This window comes from Rhinolophus sinicus, linkage group LG06, assembly GCF_036562045.2.
Source record: "Rhinolophus sinicus isolate RSC01 linkage group LG06, ASM3656204v1, whole genome shotgun sequence".
NCBI classification, from domain to species: domain Eukaryota; kingdom Metazoa; phylum Chordata; class Mammalia; order Chiroptera; family Rhinolophidae; genus Rhinolophus; species Rhinolophus sinicus.
This window is the reverse complement of record NC_133756.1, coordinates 133,906,732-133,927,558: the sequence shown is the minus strand read 5'-3', so window position 1 is coordinate 133,927,558 and position 20,827 is coordinate 133,906,732. Positions and strand designations below refer to the sequence as shown.

Here is a 20,827-nt window from a genome sequence, read left to right as displayed (position 1 = left end):
TTCATTTATTTTGCCTCTAACCTTTACAACAACCCTGCATGAAAGGCCCAATATCCTCATGTGACAGAATAGGAAACTGAGGCTGAGTAACTTTCCCCCAATTATCCAGATAGCAGAGATTCCAGCACATTCTCTTTCCACTAAGGGCAGAGGCACCATAAAATCCAAATCTCTACCCCTCCTCCTGCCCCACCACCAATTTCAGACTCAACAAGGGGCCCTTTTCGTAAATATTTACTCTTTCCTTTAAAAAGTATTTTTAGCTGGAGTCACACCATCTGAATTTGGAAAGACAGAATTAATTAATTATAGAAATGGTTTTCCTGGCAAAGACTTACATAAGTCTGCAACATTACACACTCCAAAAAAAAAAAAAAAAAAAGTGTTTCCTTGATTTTAAGTTGATGGTTTTACTTTGTAAAAAAAAATGACATTTTTGACGCTGTTTCATTTAATTCCAATTAAATGTAATGGAATCCCAGATGAGATCCTGGAGCAGAAAAAGGACATCAGGCGAAAACAAAGGCAATCATAATAAAGCATTGACTTCACTTAATAATAATGTATCAATACTACTGGTTTCTTGATTATGACAAGTGTACCATGTGAGGTAAGTTGTTAACATTAAGGAAAGTGAGCGATAAGCATATAGGAATTCCGTACTATCTTCATAGCTTTTCTGTAAATCCAAAATTATCCCAAAATGTTCATTTTAAAGAAACCCAAATGTGTATAGTTAGTTGTATGTGTTGCTAGGGAGAAAAACACAACCATGTTTTTTATAGTTTAAATGGCAAAAATACTATTAGAGTAAGGTGCTTATTAGGAGGAAAAATGAAGTTTCAATTCAATTTTTGGTAATCCAAAGCAACAAAGTGTGTACCCACCCCCCCAAGCTCCCTAAGGCTGATGATTCTATTATTCACCCCACTCATGCCTACTCTACCCGTCCTCCACCATCAGGGTAATGCCTTCTGGAATTCTTTTTGGCACAAACATCTTTTTTAGGACCATGTTTAGATTGTGATTAAAAGAGGATTATTTACACCAAATAGGCATCCCAATGGGACAGGACAGGCCACCCCCTACACTTCCCTAAACTTTTTGGTAAATACCACACCCCAGCAATCACTAACAAACTAAGAAAAGCAGATCAAGGGGTGAGGAGAGAGCTGAGTTTTTATTGTTCTCAGCAAAAAGCTTCATTTCAACTAGCAGCTGCCCCTAAACTCCTCATTCTCGAGTCAAAAGGACTCATTTACTGAGGTTGATGACGTAAAGAGTGCTAAGGTCTGTAGTGCAAGAAAATTCTCCCTTTAAAGCTGTGTTATGGGGGCAGTCACCAGGAATGAACAATTATTAATTATTGACAAGGCCTTGGACACACTAGTTTACAGAGGCCTATGTTAGGTACACATATTTGAGGAAATAGGTTCTCATACGAAGTGCTCACCTGTTTTCTTTGCCTCAATAGTAAATTAATCCTTCACATTCGTTCAGAGTTTAAATTTTTTGCATTACATCATCCCATTCGATTTTCACAACTCCATGACATAATCAGGGCAGGCTTCATCTCCTGCGTGTTCTACATAGGCTCAGAAAGGTGGGTTGATTTCCCCAAGGTGGCACAGCTGTAAGCAATGAAGATGGCATTTGAACCAGGTTTCTGTGCTCTAAGTCAGGGTTTTTTCATTTCACCAGTATTTACCGAGTGCCTTCTCTGTGTGTGGATCTCTGGTTGCTCCTGAGTATGGAGTGGTACCTGAAATAAACCGGTTCTTTGTCTCAGGGAGCTTATATTTCAGTGGGAGAGGAAGATAATAACCAAGGCAATGAACACATGCATATATAATTAGTAATTGGGATAAGGTCTTTAAGGGAAATAAACAGGATACAAAGCTAGCTAGAGAAAGCCTCTTTAAGGAGGTGATGTTTTATCAGATAGAAGGAGCCAGTGGGACACATGTTGCTCCAGATGGCTTATTGCAGCCTGCAAAGAGCATGAAGAGGTGGGAAATGCTTGAACGGAATTAAGAGCTACAATGTACTCAAGGAGAATGGAGTCGTAGCCTGAACCAAAATGGAGTTGGACAAATGGGCAAAGAGTGAATCCCTCAGAGCGTTGTAGGCCCATTAAGTGGCTTAAATTTCATTCTACATGGGACAGGAAAGTACAGAGAGTTTTAAGCATGGATTGACATGACTTGAGATCTTTTTTTCTTTTTTTAAATCATCTGAACACTAGATAAAGAATGGATTGAAGAATGAGCTGGTTCTATCTATAGGCAAGAATGAAAACAGAATGATCATTAGTTAGAAATGATGGTCGCTGGGACCAAGGGAGTAACCGTGAGGGGGAAGAGAGTTGAGGGACCAAAAGGAGAATTCACAGGTTGTGGGAATTAATTGAATGTGGAAGGAGAGGGACATTGAGGAATGTATTGTTCAGTAAAAAAGCCAGGCACTGAGCCATATATGGATTCACTTATGAAAAAGAAAAGATATATTTGTTAATAAAGTTCCTAAAGGTATAGAGACTGAGTTAGATCAATTTTGGGTGTTAAGTGAGAGAAAATCCCAAATGACAAGTTTACAAAAATACGCACATTTCTCTCCTGTATACAAGTATGGGGTTGGAATGGTGGCTCCAAGATCATCATTGTCTCAACCTTTTTCAATTTTCCTCCGTCTTCCTTAATACACAGCTCCCACTTTGGGGTCTGTGATACTGTGACTTAAGGAATATATATTTGGGCTTCCCCCTGATTTCTGGCACCAAGCTCCTACAAGCCTTGGAATTTCTTAAGTGATAAGAGTGATAAAAGTATCTTGATGCTCGTAACAAACACCTTTCAATCAAACCTGTGTTTATGTTAATGAAGTGACTTTTGGGAAGCATGTTAGGATGGGGGCTGGTTGCCAGGGGAACCAAGCATGTGATTAGAGGGTTGGAACTTCCAGTCCCACCCCTACCTCCAGGGAGAAGAGAGGGGCTGGAGATTGAGTCAACTACTAATGGCCAATGATTTAATCAATCATGCCTATGTAATGAATCCTTCATAAAAACCCAAAAGGAAAGGGTTCAGAAAGCGTCCAGGTTGGTGAACAAGTGGAGATGTGGAGAGGAGAGTGGTGTGTCATGGACGCTCCCTGCTCCTTTCCCCATGGCTCGTTCTATGTATCTCTTCCATCTGGTTGTTTGGGGGTTACATCCTTTTATAATAAACCAGTACTCTAGTAAGTAAATTGGTTTCCTGGGTTCTGTGAGCCACTCTAGCAAATTCGTCAAACCCAGGGAGGGGTTCATGAGAATCTCTAATTCATAGCCAGTCTCAGTCAGGAGCACAGATAACAACCCGGACTTGTGATTGGCACCTGAAGTGGGGCGGGCGGGAGCCGTCTTGTGGGACTGAGCCCGTAACCTGTGGGATATGACACTATTTCCAGGTAGATAGTGTCAGAACTGAGTTGACTTGCAGGACACCCAGATAGCGTCAGAGAGTTGCTTAGTATGGGGAAAGAAAACACAAAAAACCACATATTGGAGGGTCTCAAGTGCTGCTCTGGTCTGGCTATCAAACAGCCGCGAAGAGCAAAGAGAAGGAAAAGGACACGTCGTCTCCTTTGAGGGAACGTCCCTGCGGTTGCACATAGCAGTTCTACTTCTCTACTGTGAGTGAGAACCCAGTCTCGGGACAACACAGAGCTGTAAGCACTGGAAATGTCACCTACCTTTTAGGCAGTTTGATAACAGAAGATGAAGGGGAGAATGGACTGGGGGCAGGTCACATTCTCTACCCCCCCCCCCCAGCTGTCTAATTGCCTCAATGCGGAAGCAGGTGGTAGGCAGTGCTGAAAAGACATTGCATGTTTCCTCTTATGGTTATGCCTTGTTTCATTTGTCTCCTTTGGAAATGTATTCATGTATTATTTGTGTACATTTTTTTTTTAAGTCAGAGTAGGGTAGGATAGGAAGGAGGAGGAGGAGGAAGAGGAGGAGCTTGTGCCAGAACTGGGTAGAGAAGATGGAAAGGAGCCCGCCCTAAGGGAAGGAGGAAAACCAGGAGAGGACGCAGTCACAGAGGCAAAGAGGAGAGATGTTTCAAGAAGCAGGGGGATGCCAATTCTCCTGAAATTTCTAAAAAGGCAATAAAGGTGACAATGGTAATGACTTAAGTATATAGCAATCACCGGGGACCCTGAGAAGACCAGTTTTACTTGAGAAACGGGGGTGTAAGCCAAAGGGAAGTGAATTGAAGAACAAATGCTCCAGAAACAGCCAACGTACATGAAACCTTGTTGTTCAATAGAGAAGCCATTTCAGGTCGATGGAGAGGAAACATGCACGTCAATAAAGGATGTTGGGACAACTGCCTCCCCCAAATTATGTAGACTTTTGATCCTGAGACCACATTGAATTAAAAAATTCATTCCAAATGAATTGAAAACCTGAAAACCTAAAGGTGAAATACCAAATTTTCAAATATTAGACAAATACACCTTGTTGTAGATGTACATAGAATTAGAAGAAGTTTAAGGACACAGACAGGATACACACCCAATTCTTGCTTTGAAAGGAGGAGGAAGGGAAGTGGAGCTGGGTGGAGCATAAGTGAAGAGCAGAAGCTGGTGTGCGACCAGACGGTGCTAGTCAGGCCTCCAACAGGCTCTGCTGAGTACTGGTTATGTTTACAGGTGTGTGTGTGTGTGTGTGTGTGTGTGTGTGTGTGTGTGTGTGTTGGTGGGGAGGGAATACAGAGAAAGCCATGGCACACATTACTGTGCTCTGCCCCCCATGCCAAGGCTGACAGTCTGTATAATGGGACGAGGCAGCCACACAGAACAGGTTGGTCAATACACAGGCAGGACAGAACACTGATAGCACAGGCTTTTGGAGATCAAGTAAAAGACAACTAATGAGAGTGCTCTAGGTGGTGAAGCCTTCTCTGAGGGTATGGACCTTGCGGTGGGCTCAGGGATAGGTGATGAATAGAGGCAAGGAGCAAGAGGATATTGGGGGATATGGGATTTCCTGCAAAGGGGGGGTGGGGAGAGAGAGGGTATGGGTTTTGGTAAAGGGGAACAGGGGAAGATGGGCACAGGGATCTTTTTTCTCACATGAATCTCCTTTATCTCAGAGGAAAATCCTTCCCAGAATGCTCCAGCAGACATCTCTTCTCATTGGACAGAAATTGATCCATGCCCATGCCTAGACCAATCACAAGCAATGGAGCTGCCATTTTTGCCTTGGGCCAATCACGATTCACTCTCTGTGGCTGGGCACATTGTTGTCTGAGCAAAATCGGGGTTCTGTCAGAAGGGCAGGATAAGTATTGGGTAGACAACCACCAAGGTCTTCTGCAGCAGCTAAGAACTTAAATCCTTCTCCTAGTGCCTGGTCCTTGACTTTACCCCATTATTATAGTTGGCCTCTCTTCCAAAGGGCCTCCTTCTTCTTGAATTAACCAGAAAATCCTCCACCATATTTTGAGAAAACTCTGCTCCTTATCCGTAGGGAATGGTATTCCTCCAGTTCTATTTGCATCTCCTCCTATTTCACATCAGAACCCTCTCCCACCACCCCAGACCAGAAGGTAAAGAAGAGACATCCACATGACAAGTCGGGGGAGGTCGGACACTCTAGGTCCAAGAAAGAGAACATTGATGCCCCAAATTCTACAGTGAAGTCAAGAAACAGTCCCCCCGAATCTAGTCTTCACAAGTGGGAGCTCACCTGTTCATTCTCTCCATTGTCCTGTTAGTAAATGTTGAATCAAATGCTGTCAAACACACACACACACACACACACACACACACACACACCTGAAACTGAATGACAGACACTAATTCACAGAGGTGCTACAGTTTAAACCAGTGGTCATAAACGCTGATGCCTCCAGGGACCAGGCAGGTGACAGGTGGGGACTCTGGTGAGCTGGAGGATGCAGAGCTTACTGAATAGACTGGCTGCTGCTCATCTAGCTGATTGTTTCCACACGGGAATGTAGGTCAGCTTGCCTGGGAGAAGCTGGAAATCTGGAATTTAAGTGAAATTTTCCATTTAAAAAAATTGTTGAGTAAATGCCTCTTCTCTCACAACAAAGTCTCTGCTTCCTAATATTTTACAGGTAGAAATGTACAGTTCCTCTCCTTCGTCTCCACAGCTTCTTTCAAATGGTCCCGCAAAGCCTGCCTGACAAAAGAAAGAGGGCTATGGCTGAGCAGTATGCCTCTAAATGGTGGTACCCTCAGCCTTTTGTTATCACTATGGACCCATGGATTTTTATGTGTTCAATTATGTTATGATACGTCACCACCATTATTCTTTTTTGATGTTCAATTATCCCAGACTTAGCCAATGACAGACCCTCTAAGCTGGCTCCCAGGTTTCTTAGACATGTCTCAAACAGGTCTTGAACACATCCATGCTTTCCGGAGTAGCCAGATAGCTGTTTGAGGCTGACCTTGTAATTTTCCTGCCCTGTACCTGAAATCAGCCACTTCTCCAAGAAACTTAGGTCTATTTTTTTTTGTGGGGAATGGTATTTAGAAATAAAGATATGCCTCTAAGTGTGCTTATTTGCAGTATAATACTTTTGCTTCTATGCTTTATTGAGAGGGAGAGAGAGAGAGAGAGAGAGAGAGGCATTAATCACACTGATAATCGCCAGTTTAATACAGTAGCACAGGGTTCCTCATTTCTTCCCCATTCCATATTTTTATCTCCCTTCATAAGAATTATTGTTACCCCAGACAATGTATTTGCTTTAACCGACATTACTCATGAAACAGTATTGGAATTACTATGTCAATACCATTACCAGCAGCACACCTACAAAGTAAATCCAGGATTATATTCCACTAAAGTTATATTCCACTAAATTACACAAAGTTCTGTTACCAATGTGATACACAGGTAGGTCTGTTTATTCCTGTAGCTGCTCATTTGTAAGATATTTTTTGTCCTTGCTGGTGTAACTTTATTTTTGCCTGCACACCTATGGAATTGACCCTCTGAACTTCCTTGCACTCGGCTGCCTCCTACCATCCTGCCTCCTCACTTCCATCCTTGTTTTTCTGCCTGATGCTGAATCCGTTAAAGGTCTGAGTTTCCCTTTATCTTTCTTTATTCTATGTCCTTATCCCATTTACTGATAGGAGCCGAGTTCTGTTCCAGACACGACAACCACATGATGGAGTTAGCACTCTTCCAGCTCACAGTCTCTGAGGAGGAGACACAGGCCATCGCAGTAAAGAGAAGTGTGAGGGGAGGCAAAGGACGGCTGGGAAACACAGGGTGGGCTTCTCAACCCCTGTGGCCCTAAGAGGGGCCGCACCCTGCAGCGGGTTCTCCCACTAGACGGAGGAGAAAAGACACTGGCCTGAGTTTTCCCTGTCACGAAGCAGGGTTACTAATACTCAGATTCTAGGGTCACTACGAGGGTGGAATAAGACAGTACATAGTAAATGCCTAGCATGGATCCTGGCATGCGAAGAGTGAAGCACAGGCTGAGTATTACGGCCACAGTTGTGTGATGCCCTCCACAGAACCACAGACACTGTGAGCTGTTCTGGGTAAGGAAGAACTCAGACATAATGATTGAGGGTTTTCTACACACTCGGAACTGTCCCACTGCCGTGTCTGTACAGACAACCGTCCACTTTTGCCTGCATAGCAACCATGCCCTCCCTCTGGTAATAACACTTAGTGTTCCTCTGGTAGGCATGTTTTACCCTCTCTTCGTGCACATGGTCTGGGTGTGGCTAATGACCCCCCCCCCCCCACACACACACACACACTCCTCAGCTCAATGAATGGACAACATGACTCAGGCTCATGAATCTAAATCAGCGTCCCCCACATAACCTGCAGGGCCCAGTGCAAAATGAAAACGCAGGGCCTCTTGTGAAAAATTAAGACTTTCAAGACGGCAGCAGCTGAACATTAAAACAGATTGCACCTCACCATGAACCCAGGACTTCCTGGGACATCCACCAGATGGGACATAGAGGAAGGGTTCCCACCAACAGATGGACACCTGCAAGTTCTTCCATGTCCCAACACCTGAGGCAGCCCAGGGCTCACATTAGGAGACAAAGCCAAGCCAAGGGAGCAATGGAAGAGGTTAGCAGTTTAAGAGATCTCATTGGCACGTTGCCTTTGTTGCATATCTGACCATCCTGAGGCCAGAGATGGGAATGTTTCCCTAAAGGTCACACAACAAGTTCATGACAGCATCTCCACTGGGACCCAGGTTCCCTAGTTAGCACTCCCATCACAGGTAACTACGTTAGCCCTCATGAGGCAGGCGGCCAACACTCATTTCCTACCTGGCAAGATTTTGGCCACTTTTTAAAAAGAGAGCTCATAATGCTAGCAGCTAACATGTATTGAGAGCTTATAATGTGCCACACACTGTTCTCAGAGCTTTACACATCTTAACACATTTAATCGTAACTGTCACAAAATCCTGCGAAGAAGGTATCGTTATTATCATCTCCACTTCACAAGTGGGGAAACAGAGGCACTGAAATGTTAAGTGACTTGCACAAGGTCACACATCCAGTAAGTGGCAAAACTGGGATTTAAACCCAGGCAGGCTAGCGAGGGAACGTGGGGTCTTAGCCAGCTCTCCGCACCATACAGAGTGGCTGAGCCGCTGTGAGCAACCAGGGAGCTGGACAACAGCTCCCATTGGATGAGCGCTTGCTGCCACTGGGCACTTAGCTCAGCAATGTACAGGTGTTGTCTCAGCAGGTGGTGTCTCCCACAGGCAGGTGCTCCCAAAGGCTAGTCACAGAAACCTTGATTCAGGCCCATACCCTGTGCTATTCCATTGAACAGCGAGTCCCAAGGGAGGGTGAGCTCTTGTTGTACCTGAGTCAGTTGGCTCCACAACAAAGGGCAAATTCGGTTCTACCTCTGCTCTGCTCTCCTCCAGGCAGCTTCATCCCAAGGCTGATCTCAAGATGACAGCACCGGGTCCAGGTCACTTCCAGACATGACAATTGTCATTGGAAGAGGACGTGATCTCCTCTGAGGAGCTCTCTGAAGAAATAAGAAACTTTCCCAGAAGTTGTTTCCTGTGAAAAAACTCCTGCAAGCAGCATCATGTTTATTTAAGACCCAAGACCTAGGGAATGGACTGGATTTAATATTAGACCGTGAACTCCACCCTGGGGTGAGAGAGAATGGGGTCAGCCTCCTTGAGGCGCATGGCCGGTGGGGGAGGGGCAGATACCTGCATAATATCAGGGTCCAGTTAAGAAGAAGTGGATGATGGATGCTGAGAAGAAAAGAGCATCTACTATACGTGGATACTATCATGTTCATTTTACAGATGAGAAAACTGAGGCTTAGGGAGTAATAGCTTGCTCAGGGGTCATAGTTTGCAAATAGTGGAACTGGGACTTGCACCCATTCTCTATGGCTCCAGAGCCTGTGCACCTAGCTGCTTCCTTAGCTGCCCAGGGAAGGAAAGCAGAACACCTGGGTTCTTGTTCTGGCAGCACCATTAGCTTAGGGTGTGTTCTGGGACCATTTCCTTTCCCTCTCTGAGCCTCAGGTTCCTCTTCTAAGAGTAATAATGCCTTCTGGGCTCACTTCCAGAGCTGAGGCAGACCACCAATGAGGTCGTGGATGTGAGCGCGTTGGCAGCTGCAGGCAGAGAGTGGGGTGCGGTGTATTCCAAGCTTTGGAAGTGGCAGGCCCTGGGTTCAAATCCTTACTCGGTCCTTGATTAGTGAGACCTTGCACAAGTCCCTTAACCAGTCATTCTATTGAGTGGGAATGATGATACCAATGTCACATGATTATTATGGGGGTCACATGAATCCATGAAGGCAAATTACTTGGCTTGAGAAGATGCCTGAAATATAAATTCTGTTTCCTATCCTATTCCCATTATAGGGAGCGCAGCTTCGTCCCCTTAGCATGGGGCAGAGGGATAAATACTATGCTTAATCTTCTGAGGGTCATAGCCAATCCTTTTTACTATTCTACCTAAATGAGAGTGGCGAGAGGGCAAGAGGGAGGGAGAGAGAATTTTGCCAAGAAAAGCCAAGTCCAGCCAGGGGGAGGATTGGCATTGTGGCATTTCTTGAGCTTTTCTGCCCCCTCGTGGTCACTGTGAGGTATAATGGCCTTCCTGGAATGCAGGAGCTGGGAGAGGCCTGCGCTCCCAGCATATTCTGATTTCTCAGGGCTAAGCGGGGAGGCCACAGTCTGTCTCCAACGCGCTTCCTGGGCAGTGGTGATCAGCCATATTAAGGAACCACGGAGCTAGTCCAATGTCTCACTTTACTCCAGAGGGAGTTAAGGCGTCAGAAAGTGGCATTAACCTGTCCATGTTCACACATCGGTTAGTGTCAAGGTAGACAAACACAGTGTCCTAGATTGACAGATTTGGGAACCATCTTCTGAGAACTCAAACCTAGAGCGAGTGATGGGATCGAGGTGAAAAACCGGAATCTGCTCAGTCTCCGAAGCAGCATTCTTGGCTGCCCTGTGGTGCTTTCTGGGTGAGTGACTGGGTGGGCAGCCTGCGGTGGCGTGTATGGTTTTTAAAAAAAAAACCTTATTGTGAAGTATAACACAGAATGGCGTGCATAAAACAAAGATATACAGCTCAGTGATCAATTACACAGCAACTGCTCATGAAATCACCACCCAAGTCAAGAAATAGGACTCTGCCAGCAACCCAAAGCCTTTCACCCTCTCTGACCACTGCCCGTGCCCTTCTTGCTTTTCTTTATACTTTTATGACCTACGCAGGCACCCACCCCTACATGGTAATGTGGACTTTATATAAATGGAACCAGACATTTAACGCCCTTTTGTATCTGGCTGCTTTCACCCAACATTCACTCAATGTCCACTGACAAATATTTTCACTGCTGTATGACGCTGACATATTACTATTTTATTTGTCAGTCTACTGTCAGTGGAAGTGTGGATTGTTTCCAGGTTTTGTTGAACATTATAACTGCTATGAACATTTGTGTACATACTTTTTGGGGGGTGTGTGTGTGTGTGTGTGTCTGTGTGTGTGTGCACGCATTTCTGTTGGGTATATAACTGTTTTAGTGTCCTAGCGCTGTCATAACTACTGTGTTTCCCCGAAAATAAGACCTAGACAGACAATCAGCTCTGATGCGTCGTTTGGAGCAAAAATTAATATAAGACCCAGTATTATATGATATTATATAAGACCTGGTCTTATATTAGGGTAAAATACGACTGGGTTTTATATTAATTTTTGCTCCAGAAGATGCATCAGAGCTGATTGTCTGGTTAGGTCTTATTTTCGGGGAAACACAGTGATTACCACAAACTAGGTGGCTTAAAACAACAGAAGTTTATTTCTCCACATTTCTAGAGGCTAGAAGTCTGAAACAAAGGTGTCAGCAGGACTATACTCCCTCTGAGACTCTGGGTAGAATCCTTTCCTGCCTCTTCCTACCTTCCGGGGGGAGCAAGGAACATGGATCCTTGGTCCTCCTTAGGTTGCAGCTACACAACTGCTACCTCTGCTTCCATCCTGCATGGTGCTTTTCCCACATACCTTCACATTATCATCTGATAAGGACACCAGTCATATTGCCTTCAGGGCTCACCTTACTCCAGTATAACCTCATCTTAACTAATTACATCTGCAAAGACCCTAATTCTAAGTAAGGTCACATTCTGAGGTACTGGGGGTTAAGACTTCAACATATCTTTTTAGGCGACACAATTCAATCCCTAATAACAATTAAGAGTGGAATTGGTGGGGTTAGTGCTCAACAGAGGAAAGATGGCTCATGCCTACCGCCTGCACAGGAGAAGGACCCCACACAGGGAAAATGGCAACTGGCCATCCAGTCCTTGCCCTACAGCCACACAACTCAGTCTCTCCCCGGATGTCTCTGATGCTCCTCGAGTCACCATCCTTCTGCTGGAGCCCAGGAACAAACACCGTGTTTACCTACTTCACCATCTTGGATCTCTCTAACCATCCATTTTTGAAGCTACTTCTAATTAAATCTTTACTGACATTCAAAAGTAAAGCATATTTTTCATTTAGAAAAAAGAAAATAGAGTGGAATGGCTGAGTTGTCTTACCAGATCCTGAGAGAGGAGTTGGGAGCGGATCGCTAATTTGTGCTGTGGTGTCAGGAAACACAGTTGAGGGTAGGCCTGAGGCAAGTGAAGTATCTTGGGTACAAAATTTAAGGTGCATTCACTCTTGGGGGTATGCCCTAGGCGCCTCCTCCGCACGACAACGCTGAGTGAGGGGGTAGACACAAATGTGACAAGGAAGGGAGAAAGCCAATTAAAGTTTCCTTAATTGCCACTGTGGGCAACTGGAGCTCAGCCCCATTGAGGAATCTCTGAGACTTGTAGAAAGTGCCTCCTCCCACTTGTCCACTAACACCCGTACCTTAGTATAGATTGTCCCTGGGACACTAAGTCCCTTGTGGGCTGCTCTGCACCTGGGCTGAACAAGCTTCTGTGGCACTGGGGGATGGGCTCAGGCAGAGCAGCAGACAGATGCAGGGGCTGTGGAGGGTGCTGTCAGAGCACCAGGTGTCCACGGCAGGCTCGTGTGAAGTCAGGAGTACGGACTGACGCCTCAGCAGTGGCTGCTGCAGCCCACGCCTTGCAATGCTCAGACCACTCATTTGGCTCATTGGGTCCACTCTGCTATTGAAGCTCCAAGGTGGTGGCTGGTCCTAATCTCTAAAAAAAGACTCAGAATGGGAGGGTTAGTAGAACAAGCTAATCAGCACTGCTACCGTGGAGCAGTCCTAAGGCCACCATTGCTATTCAGCGTCTTTCTCAGTCCTCCATTCTGTATTACCCTCCCTCCCAGTCAGCTCTCTCATAGTCCTGGATGAGCCAAACCTTCATTCCTGAAGGGTCTGAGCAACTGTTTACATTGGTCTTGTCAGGCTGTGGTGTCTGCAGGTGCCCATTCAGTTATCACCAGGCATGGAAATGCCTCTGAGGTATCCCTGAGAGTTCTCCAAGTCCCAGACATACTTCTGCCTGCTTGCATGATGCAGCCCTAGCTTCTCATCAGAATCAGGGGTTAGTTACCTGGCCAACCTAGTAAAACTCCTATCATTACCAGCACGAGCAGTCCCAGGCAATCAAGTAGCAGAGGTAGTTTTAAATTCGGTGTTGGAAGTTCCCTCCCCCCACCACCCCCAGCCTGCCCCCTACACTCCAGGGACAAGCACCTCTAATTTCAGACCCTAAAGTTTCAGGAACAGGAAGCAAAAAATTCCCCAGGTGGGTTGCTTCCTACTTCTGCTCCTCAGTTCCCAAACTCATATACTCTAGCTATTGGGCACTTGCAACCAACAATAGCTGATTGTTGAAATGTATGCTGTGCCCTGGAGAAGAGTGTTCCATCACAGAATGTCTTACTCAAGCTGGTGCCTTAACTGAGCCATTAAAGAGGATAGTCCGACCTCCAGCTTTATAGTACCGTGTTTCCCTGAATATAAGACCTAACCGGAAAATAAGCCCTAGCACGATTTTCCAGGACATCCCCTGAACATAAGCCCTAATGCGTCTTTTGGAGCAAAACTTAATATAAGACCCGGTCTTATTTTCGGGGAAACAGTCAGAACCAGTGGATTCTATTGTCATGTGTCCTTTGTCAAATTCCCTTGTCCACAAAATAGCTCCTTTGGTCTGAGATGTTCCCATGTAGGAAAGCAAGCATGCGTCAGGTTTATTTGGGAACGTTTATTCTATTCTATTTTCTTGAACTATTTGTCAGTTCTTGCCACAATACCACGAAGTCTTAATGACCTTTATAGCAAGTCTTGCTATACGGCAGAAAAAATCTCTTAACCGTTTTTCATTGGCTGTTTCACCTGTTGCATTTCAATCTACATATTAAAATCATCCTGTCAACTCAAAAGTATTTGGGCTTTTGAGTGGGACTACATCAAATCTCGAGCCTATTTTGAAGGAACTGACGTCTTTATAACATTGAATCTTCTAATCCATAAACATAGTATATCCCTTCAATTCTTGGGGGCTTCGTTAATTTCTCCCAATGATCTTTTATAGATTTCTATGTAGAGCTCTTACACATTTTATGTTGTATTTATTTCTAAGTATTTGATATTTCTGATGCTCTTAAATTGGTATTAATTTTCTAAACTTTTGGCAGCATATAGATGTTCAACTGATTTTTGTGTATTGATTTTATATCCAGCAAATTTATTCAACTTATTTTAGTATATGTGCTACGGAAGCAAGTACTATCCAGCTTATTTTTAATAATCTGTGAATTCTTCTGGATTACCTAAGTACATAAAGACAATCTAATTGTTTCCTTTCCAATCCTCATGATGTCGCTTGCTTCTTTGTACCTACTAGGGTCTCTACTGAGATAAGTGAGGGGAGGAGGCATCTTTATCTGTCTCCTAATCTGAAAGAGAAAACATTCAATATTTTACCATTAAATATGATGGCTTATATAGTTCCTGCTTTTAAATATTCTTTGTAAGTATTTAAGGCATGTTGACTGCAGCTTTATGAGAAACCCTGAGCCAGAGGACCTAGCCAAGCCAAGACACATCTGGATTCCTGCTGCACACAAACTGAGAAAATGTTGGTTGCTTTAAGCTGCTCACTTTGGGGAGTAATTTGTTACACAACTAATGCAGAAGGGATGTGTAATCCTTCCCTCCAAATCCAACCTACGGTGACAGTAGTAGCCTCGTGTGGCAGAAAGGACATGGGTTTTAGAATTAGAGAAACTGAGAATTCCATTCCTACCATGTAAGTTATTTAACATTACTCATCTCAGTTTTCTTCCTGTAAAGCGGGGATAATAATACCCACCTCTTAGAGGTGCTGTAATTATGTGATAAGATGAAATTCTCGGTATAATCTTGCACACTGTAAGTACTTCAGCGCAGTTCCCTTCTTTTAACAGTCCTCCCATCATGCCCTTTGCATATGCTGGTCATATTTTCTAGGTACCATGAGAATATATTGCGTGGCAGTAGGGTAGAACATGACATGAAAAATCTTGGAAACTCAGGATATCTGGTTGCCAACCATTGCACCAGCTCCCCTTCATTTTTCTTAACAGGCATTAAAAACTGCCTGTGCTAAACATCTGGATTTTTCATCTCCCCTTGGCTGGGCCATTGTTGTGCATTTCAATGAGTTAGGTATTTCATGTCATTATCAGTTGAGCAAGCTGTGTAGGATCCATTTCAGTGACCCCACAGGCCTCGCTTCAAATCAAGCCTTTCCATTTTTGTTGCTATTGAACCCTGAGATGTGATGTCATCTCCCACTCCCACTGCTCCGCCGTGGGTGTCGGCGGCGGCACAGACTGGGGAGCGTAGACACAGCCACTGCGGCAGGATGTAGGGTCAGAAGGTGAAGCTGAAACCCCAGCCCTCACCGCTTGGCTTGTAGGATTCTCAGTAAGTCGTTTTGTCTGAGTCTGGTTTTGTTTTTTTTCTTCCCCACCTACAAAATGGGAGTAAGAATATTTACCTCCTCAGGGTTATTTTGCAGATTATATTGAAGGATTTGGGAAAACACTGGGCAACTAATAGGTACTCAATACATTGAAAAATTCTTTTTTGTGCCAAAGGGTTGACTGGGGGGCAGGTTGGATTCTGATATGGTTCGCTGCTTGAAGTGTGGTCCAGGGCCCCCAGCATTGGGGTCACGTAGGAGCTTGTTAGAAATGGACATGCTCAGGCCCCACCCTGGTCCTCCTAAATCAGAATCTGCATTTCCCCAAGGTCCACAGGAGTAGCCGTGACTGAGATGAGAAACTAAGACGAGGTAGGATGTGGACGACATAGTAGCAAAGATGGGTCTGCATATGTTTTGGGCTCTGTGTTTGCTGCTTCCAAATGAGAATGACTTCCTCTGGGCGTGAAATCGAACTTCAACGAGTGGATTTGCTCTAGTACATAAACGCCAAACCACCAATCTGAATAAATAAGCATCAATTTTATTGAATCATGAATAATTTAAGACTGGTACAATCAGCTTTCTTCTCTATGACGTGGGGCATGATCTCCAGCAGATCACTGACAAATCCCAAAACCTCATGACAAATGAAAATTAAATAGGGAGAGAGGGAGGGAAGGAGGAAGGGGCAGGAGGATGGAAACAAACCGTACACAAAATACTCAATTCCTAGTTTTCTCTTTAAAAATGGCTAGAAAAAATTCATCAAAATGCAGCACTTTAATCAGTTATTTACAATTTCTATGTTACAATGGAAAAATGTACATCTTATAGAACATAGTTCATAAACTGCTCCACTGGAAACTAGATCAAAACAGCAAACCTTCCATTTAATATCCACAGAGTTGGATTACTTTTTCCATTTGAAGTAGATTCGCCATGATCAAATCTGAATACACAGAATTTTGAAGTTTAGAGCATCAACGACAAAATAAAAAGTGTCCCCAAGATACAACAAAGGTCTAGGCAAATCTCATTCCTTGCCCCACCCCACCCCACCCCAAACCTTAAATTAAAAGGTATTCCCATCTCATTTATGGCCTGTATAATTCTTGGCAGTTTGAGAAACTTTTGGCTTCCATTGGTAACTCAACATAAATGTTGCATAGAATTTCATACATTTCAAAATTAGCCTAACTGTAAAAAAAGGCAAAATGGAAGCATTTCAGACAGAGCCCTAAATGAGTACAAATGTGAGTGACACTAAAGTAAAATACAACCAAGAGAAGAAATGTGCATATCAGACAACCCTGCTTCCCGAAATTTTAGGAAGGTCACTGAGTTGTAAATCATACAAGGGCTACAACTCCTTAAGCTCCCCATTCACTGGCTGGGCAACCCAGGGACAGGGGTTTCGGTTCTGAGCCTGGACCCAGTGGGAGGGAAGTCTGTGCAAGAGGGGAGGAGAGAGGAGGAGAGGGGAGGGTGTGTTGTGGGAGGGAGGGAGGGGGATGTAGGGAGGGGAGAGAGGGGGAGGGGGAGAGAGAGAGACAGAGACAGAGAGAGAGACAGAGAGATAGAAAGAGAGAGAGCGAGAGAGAAAAGAAAAGAAAAAAGAAAGAAAAGAAAAGGAGAGAAAGGAAGACGGAGCGTTTCAAACAATATTGGCAGGTGTCTACTCACAAGGTGACTGGGAAAACTGCCCACGAGGAGAAGTCCATTTTACCTCCTCCCAAATTCACAGTATGAGTGTAAGCTCATCACTGGGAGAGAAACTGAGGACCACTCTTCAGGCCCACCAGAAGGCTCAGGGTTTGGCCTGTGGTCACAGGCTAAATATATGGTTTAAAATTCTTCCGAAAAACCAAAACAGAACCAGACACACACACATCCAGATGATTAATGAAGGCTTAGCAGAATGGAGTCTTGAGTTTATTGAGACTAAAGCGGGACAGTGTTGAGAAGTTTTCCATTTACCAGTTAGTGGGACAATTTCCCTGTTTCCTTTCAAGGAGGAAGAAAATGGTATCATCCATTTTCTTTCTGTAATGTGAGCAGTTTCAGGTCAAGCTCTTGTGGTACTAAGACAAAATATAGAGATGGACCTTCAGCAATAAAAAATGTAAAGATGGAATAAAAACCCTGATCATTAACAGAGACCCCCCACTGGGGTTGAATCGAGATTCTCTTTATAAAACAGAAACGAACAACTCAAAGGTTTACTACACTCTGTAAAGAAAATACCAGTATGTTAAAGACACAGTAGCGTGGCATGGATCAGCGGTGTCATGTAGACTTTTAGGAAGTTTTGCCTTTTCCTGCACAAGACATACCATTGTCCAGTCAGGGTGTTAGCTGGAGATGGCTAAGAACCTAAAAATGGATGTGTGTTTTTTTCCCTTTTTCTTTTTCCCATGGTCCCACATCCACACAAATGAGTCTTTTGGGTGAGAAAAAAGTCACAGCAACTTGAGTTCCCCTAATGAGTAGATGACTTTTTAGCCCTGTTTGCTCTGATGGGGGAACAAAAAAACCAAAACAGACCCCAGGCAGGCATGACACTCAGAAATGAACACGGTTAGTACAAAACCAGTAAGGCATTGCTTTGGGAAGGTCAGCACCGAAGAGGTCAGGCAAGGCTTGTCTGGACAGAGGCCGGGGCTCGGGCTTCTGGAAGGGAGTGGCTGCCCCCCACTTGTTGGTTCTGAGGAAAGTGCAAGTCTTTCGTGAGGTGACCTCACCACCCCACCTGAGGTTGGGGCCGGCACGCTTGAGGTGTCAACGTGCGATCTAAAGCCTTGAGGACGAGAAGGCAAGGCAAGGTCCCGGCTCACCCACGCGCTGCGGGGGGCGGGGGGGTCCCGGTCCATTGTACTGGACGCTCCCAGCCCCACCCCAGCAGGAGGCGAGGGTATAGAACTGTGAGGATGGACAACTGAAAACCAAAACAGGGCAGGACCAAACCAAAACTCAACTCCTGCAGTTCTTACTTTCACCAAAGGATTGATTCTGACCAAGAGGGCAAGAAGAAAAATCTTCAAAATCAAAGAGTCAGAAAGGGAGGAACTCAACCTCATTTTCAAAAGGGTAATCGGTTCTCCAAAGTAGACCAATTCTCACTGTACACAGTGTTTGCAGGAAAAAAAAAAACCCCAAAACCTGATTCGTTTATATATAAGAAGGAAACAGACACATGCTGTTCTGTGTTATAGCTCATCTGCTTGGGCATTCTCACTCCTTCACTCACGCTCATGGATTCATCGGAGGCTGACATATGTGAAAGGTGTGGGCGGAATTGGAACAGGCAGAATACCTCTCGGATAAGGAGAGCACCATATAAAAAAACAAAACAGAACACAAAGCACGAGTTGTTTTTTCCCGAAGGTTTCCCTGTGTCGTAACTCTGTCGGTTGTTGTGTGACCAAAGCATATACCCTAGTTAGCACCAGTTCTCGGTGGTGGGCTGGCTGGGAGGGTGGGGAGCTGTCGATATGGAGGTGCTAGAGGGTCTGTGCTGAGGGGGAGCTGCGCTGTCTATATGTTTCCAACTTTGCGCCAGTCTCTTCTGTCTCTGGGCAGCTCATGGCAGGATGCTGTTTGGTTTCAGAGCTTCAAGTGTAGGGTTTTTTTTTTTTTTAATTTTTTTATTTAAACCCTTTTTGTTTTCAACGGTGATAATCCTTTCCCGAGAAGTATCTTTAGTGTCTTAGAGAGGTCACAGCAACAAGGCAAAACAATAATTAAAATAAAACTGAAGATAGTGCAGTTCTCCCTGTGGAAGGAAGCGGTGCCAAGGCGGCTGGCCCAGGCTGCCTGCACCCAGGTCAAGGCTGGAGGACGGGGGGGTCACGCTGCGGCCGGGGCTGGCTCAGGAGGGCATCTTCAGGATGGTGCAGAGGATGTCGGTGGAGTGGGGTAAGGAACAGGGGCGGGGCAGGCTCCATGGCCGGGCCCTGATCACAGCGTAGACTCCAGGGACGAGTCCAGGATGTCATCATGATGGCTGTTGCTGTTGGAGTCGCTGTCGTAGCTCTGGGGGCTGGAGTAGTTGGCTGCCTCCTGCAGCCTCATGAGCATGTTCATCTGGGGGAAGAGCAGGGGCGTGAGCTCGCAGGCCAGTCCACTGCCCGCCCAGGCCTCATCCCTGCTCACACCGCCTCCTCCGGACTCACCTTGGGACTGCGACCCACCGCAGAGGCAGGGGACAAGAACAGGGGCTCTGGGCCAGGCTTCCAGGGCTCCAATCCTGGCCCCACCACTTACTAAGCTGCGTGACCTTGGATAAATAACTTGATCTTTTGTGCTTTAGTTTCTTCACCGGTCAAATGGGAGTAATAACTGTACCCGCCCTCTAACATCATGGTGTGGAGTGAGTTAATATATGCAGAGCACTGAAAACACAATAGACAGTCTCCTATAAAGGTGATGTTTATTTTTATTTGGGAGGGGGCACACCTCACTTAAGCCTGGGTAAAGACGCCAGTCAAGTGTCCCTGGCCCCGGAACGCGGTCATCAGCACGGCTGACTTCGGAAGCACAGGGCCCCCCCCTTGGGTGAGCAGCAAGCTCATCTGTACTCTAGAGGGCAGCCTGGAGCCACCTAAGCACCGGCTCCTGCCACGGCCTTCAGAGGCGACGGACAAGGAACAAGCAGAGCCACAGGGCCAGAGGCCTGGATTCCCAGTCAGGAATCTTTAGACAAATTACCTCAAGTATCCAAGCCCCCGGTGCCTCCTCCATAGAATGGAGAGAACAGCAGCACCTCTCCCCTAGGGCTGACGTAGGGAACATAATGACGAAATGTGTATTAAACCCTGAGAGGAGGGCCTGGCACAGGGTAAGTGTTCAATAAATGTGATCTGCTATCACCACCACCACCATCATCATCATCACCTGACTTAAAGAAAAGTACTTTTATTTTATTTATAACTATAAATTGTGTGCATGTATTTTCTGTTTTATCTAGCAAGTAAGTGAAGAAGATAGGTTCTTTCTGAGCTAAAGCCAATGCCCACTGGCCAGCTGCCCCTCAGGACACTTAGCAGTCTCCCGCGTGGGGACGGCCACAGAAGCACCATGAGCTGGTGGCCACCTGCACAGCCATAACTGGGGAAGGGTGGAGCTGAAGTGCAGTGAACAACCCTTTGCCACTGGGATTATTAATTCACTCATCAAACATTCCTGATGTATCCACAGTATGTGGTCTGAAAGCAAACAAGTGGGTCCTGTTCTCTCGGAGGTCTCAGTCCCATGAGGAGAGAGACTGGTAAACAAGAAAGCTGTTAAAACAGAGACCTGTGGCCTGGGCAGAGAGCATGGACTTGCGAGAAAAACCAAATACCTAACTCGGTGAATAGGAGTGGCTGGACCGGCACAGCTCAC

The 20,827-nt window shown here is 45.3% G+C and overlaps 1 protein-coding gene across 10 annotated transcripts in view; it reads right to left on the bottom strand.

Moving 5' to 3' along the window:
• Positions 1–15,966: 15,966 nt before the first annotated feature.
• NAV2 (neuron navigator 2) overlaps positions 15,967–20,827 on the bottom strand; it is a 717,995-nt gene continuing 713,134 nt past the window's right edge. For all 10 annotated transcript variants that reach the window (XM_074336128.1, XM_074336129.1, XM_074336124.1 and 7 more), the window contains one exon: positions 15,967–19,528. In XM_074336128.1, the coding sequence (XP_074192229.1) occupies positions 19,403–19,528 (126 nt within the window). In that variant the 3' untranslated portion in view covers positions 15,967–19,402. The remainder of the gene's footprint in view (positions 19,529–20,827) is intronic.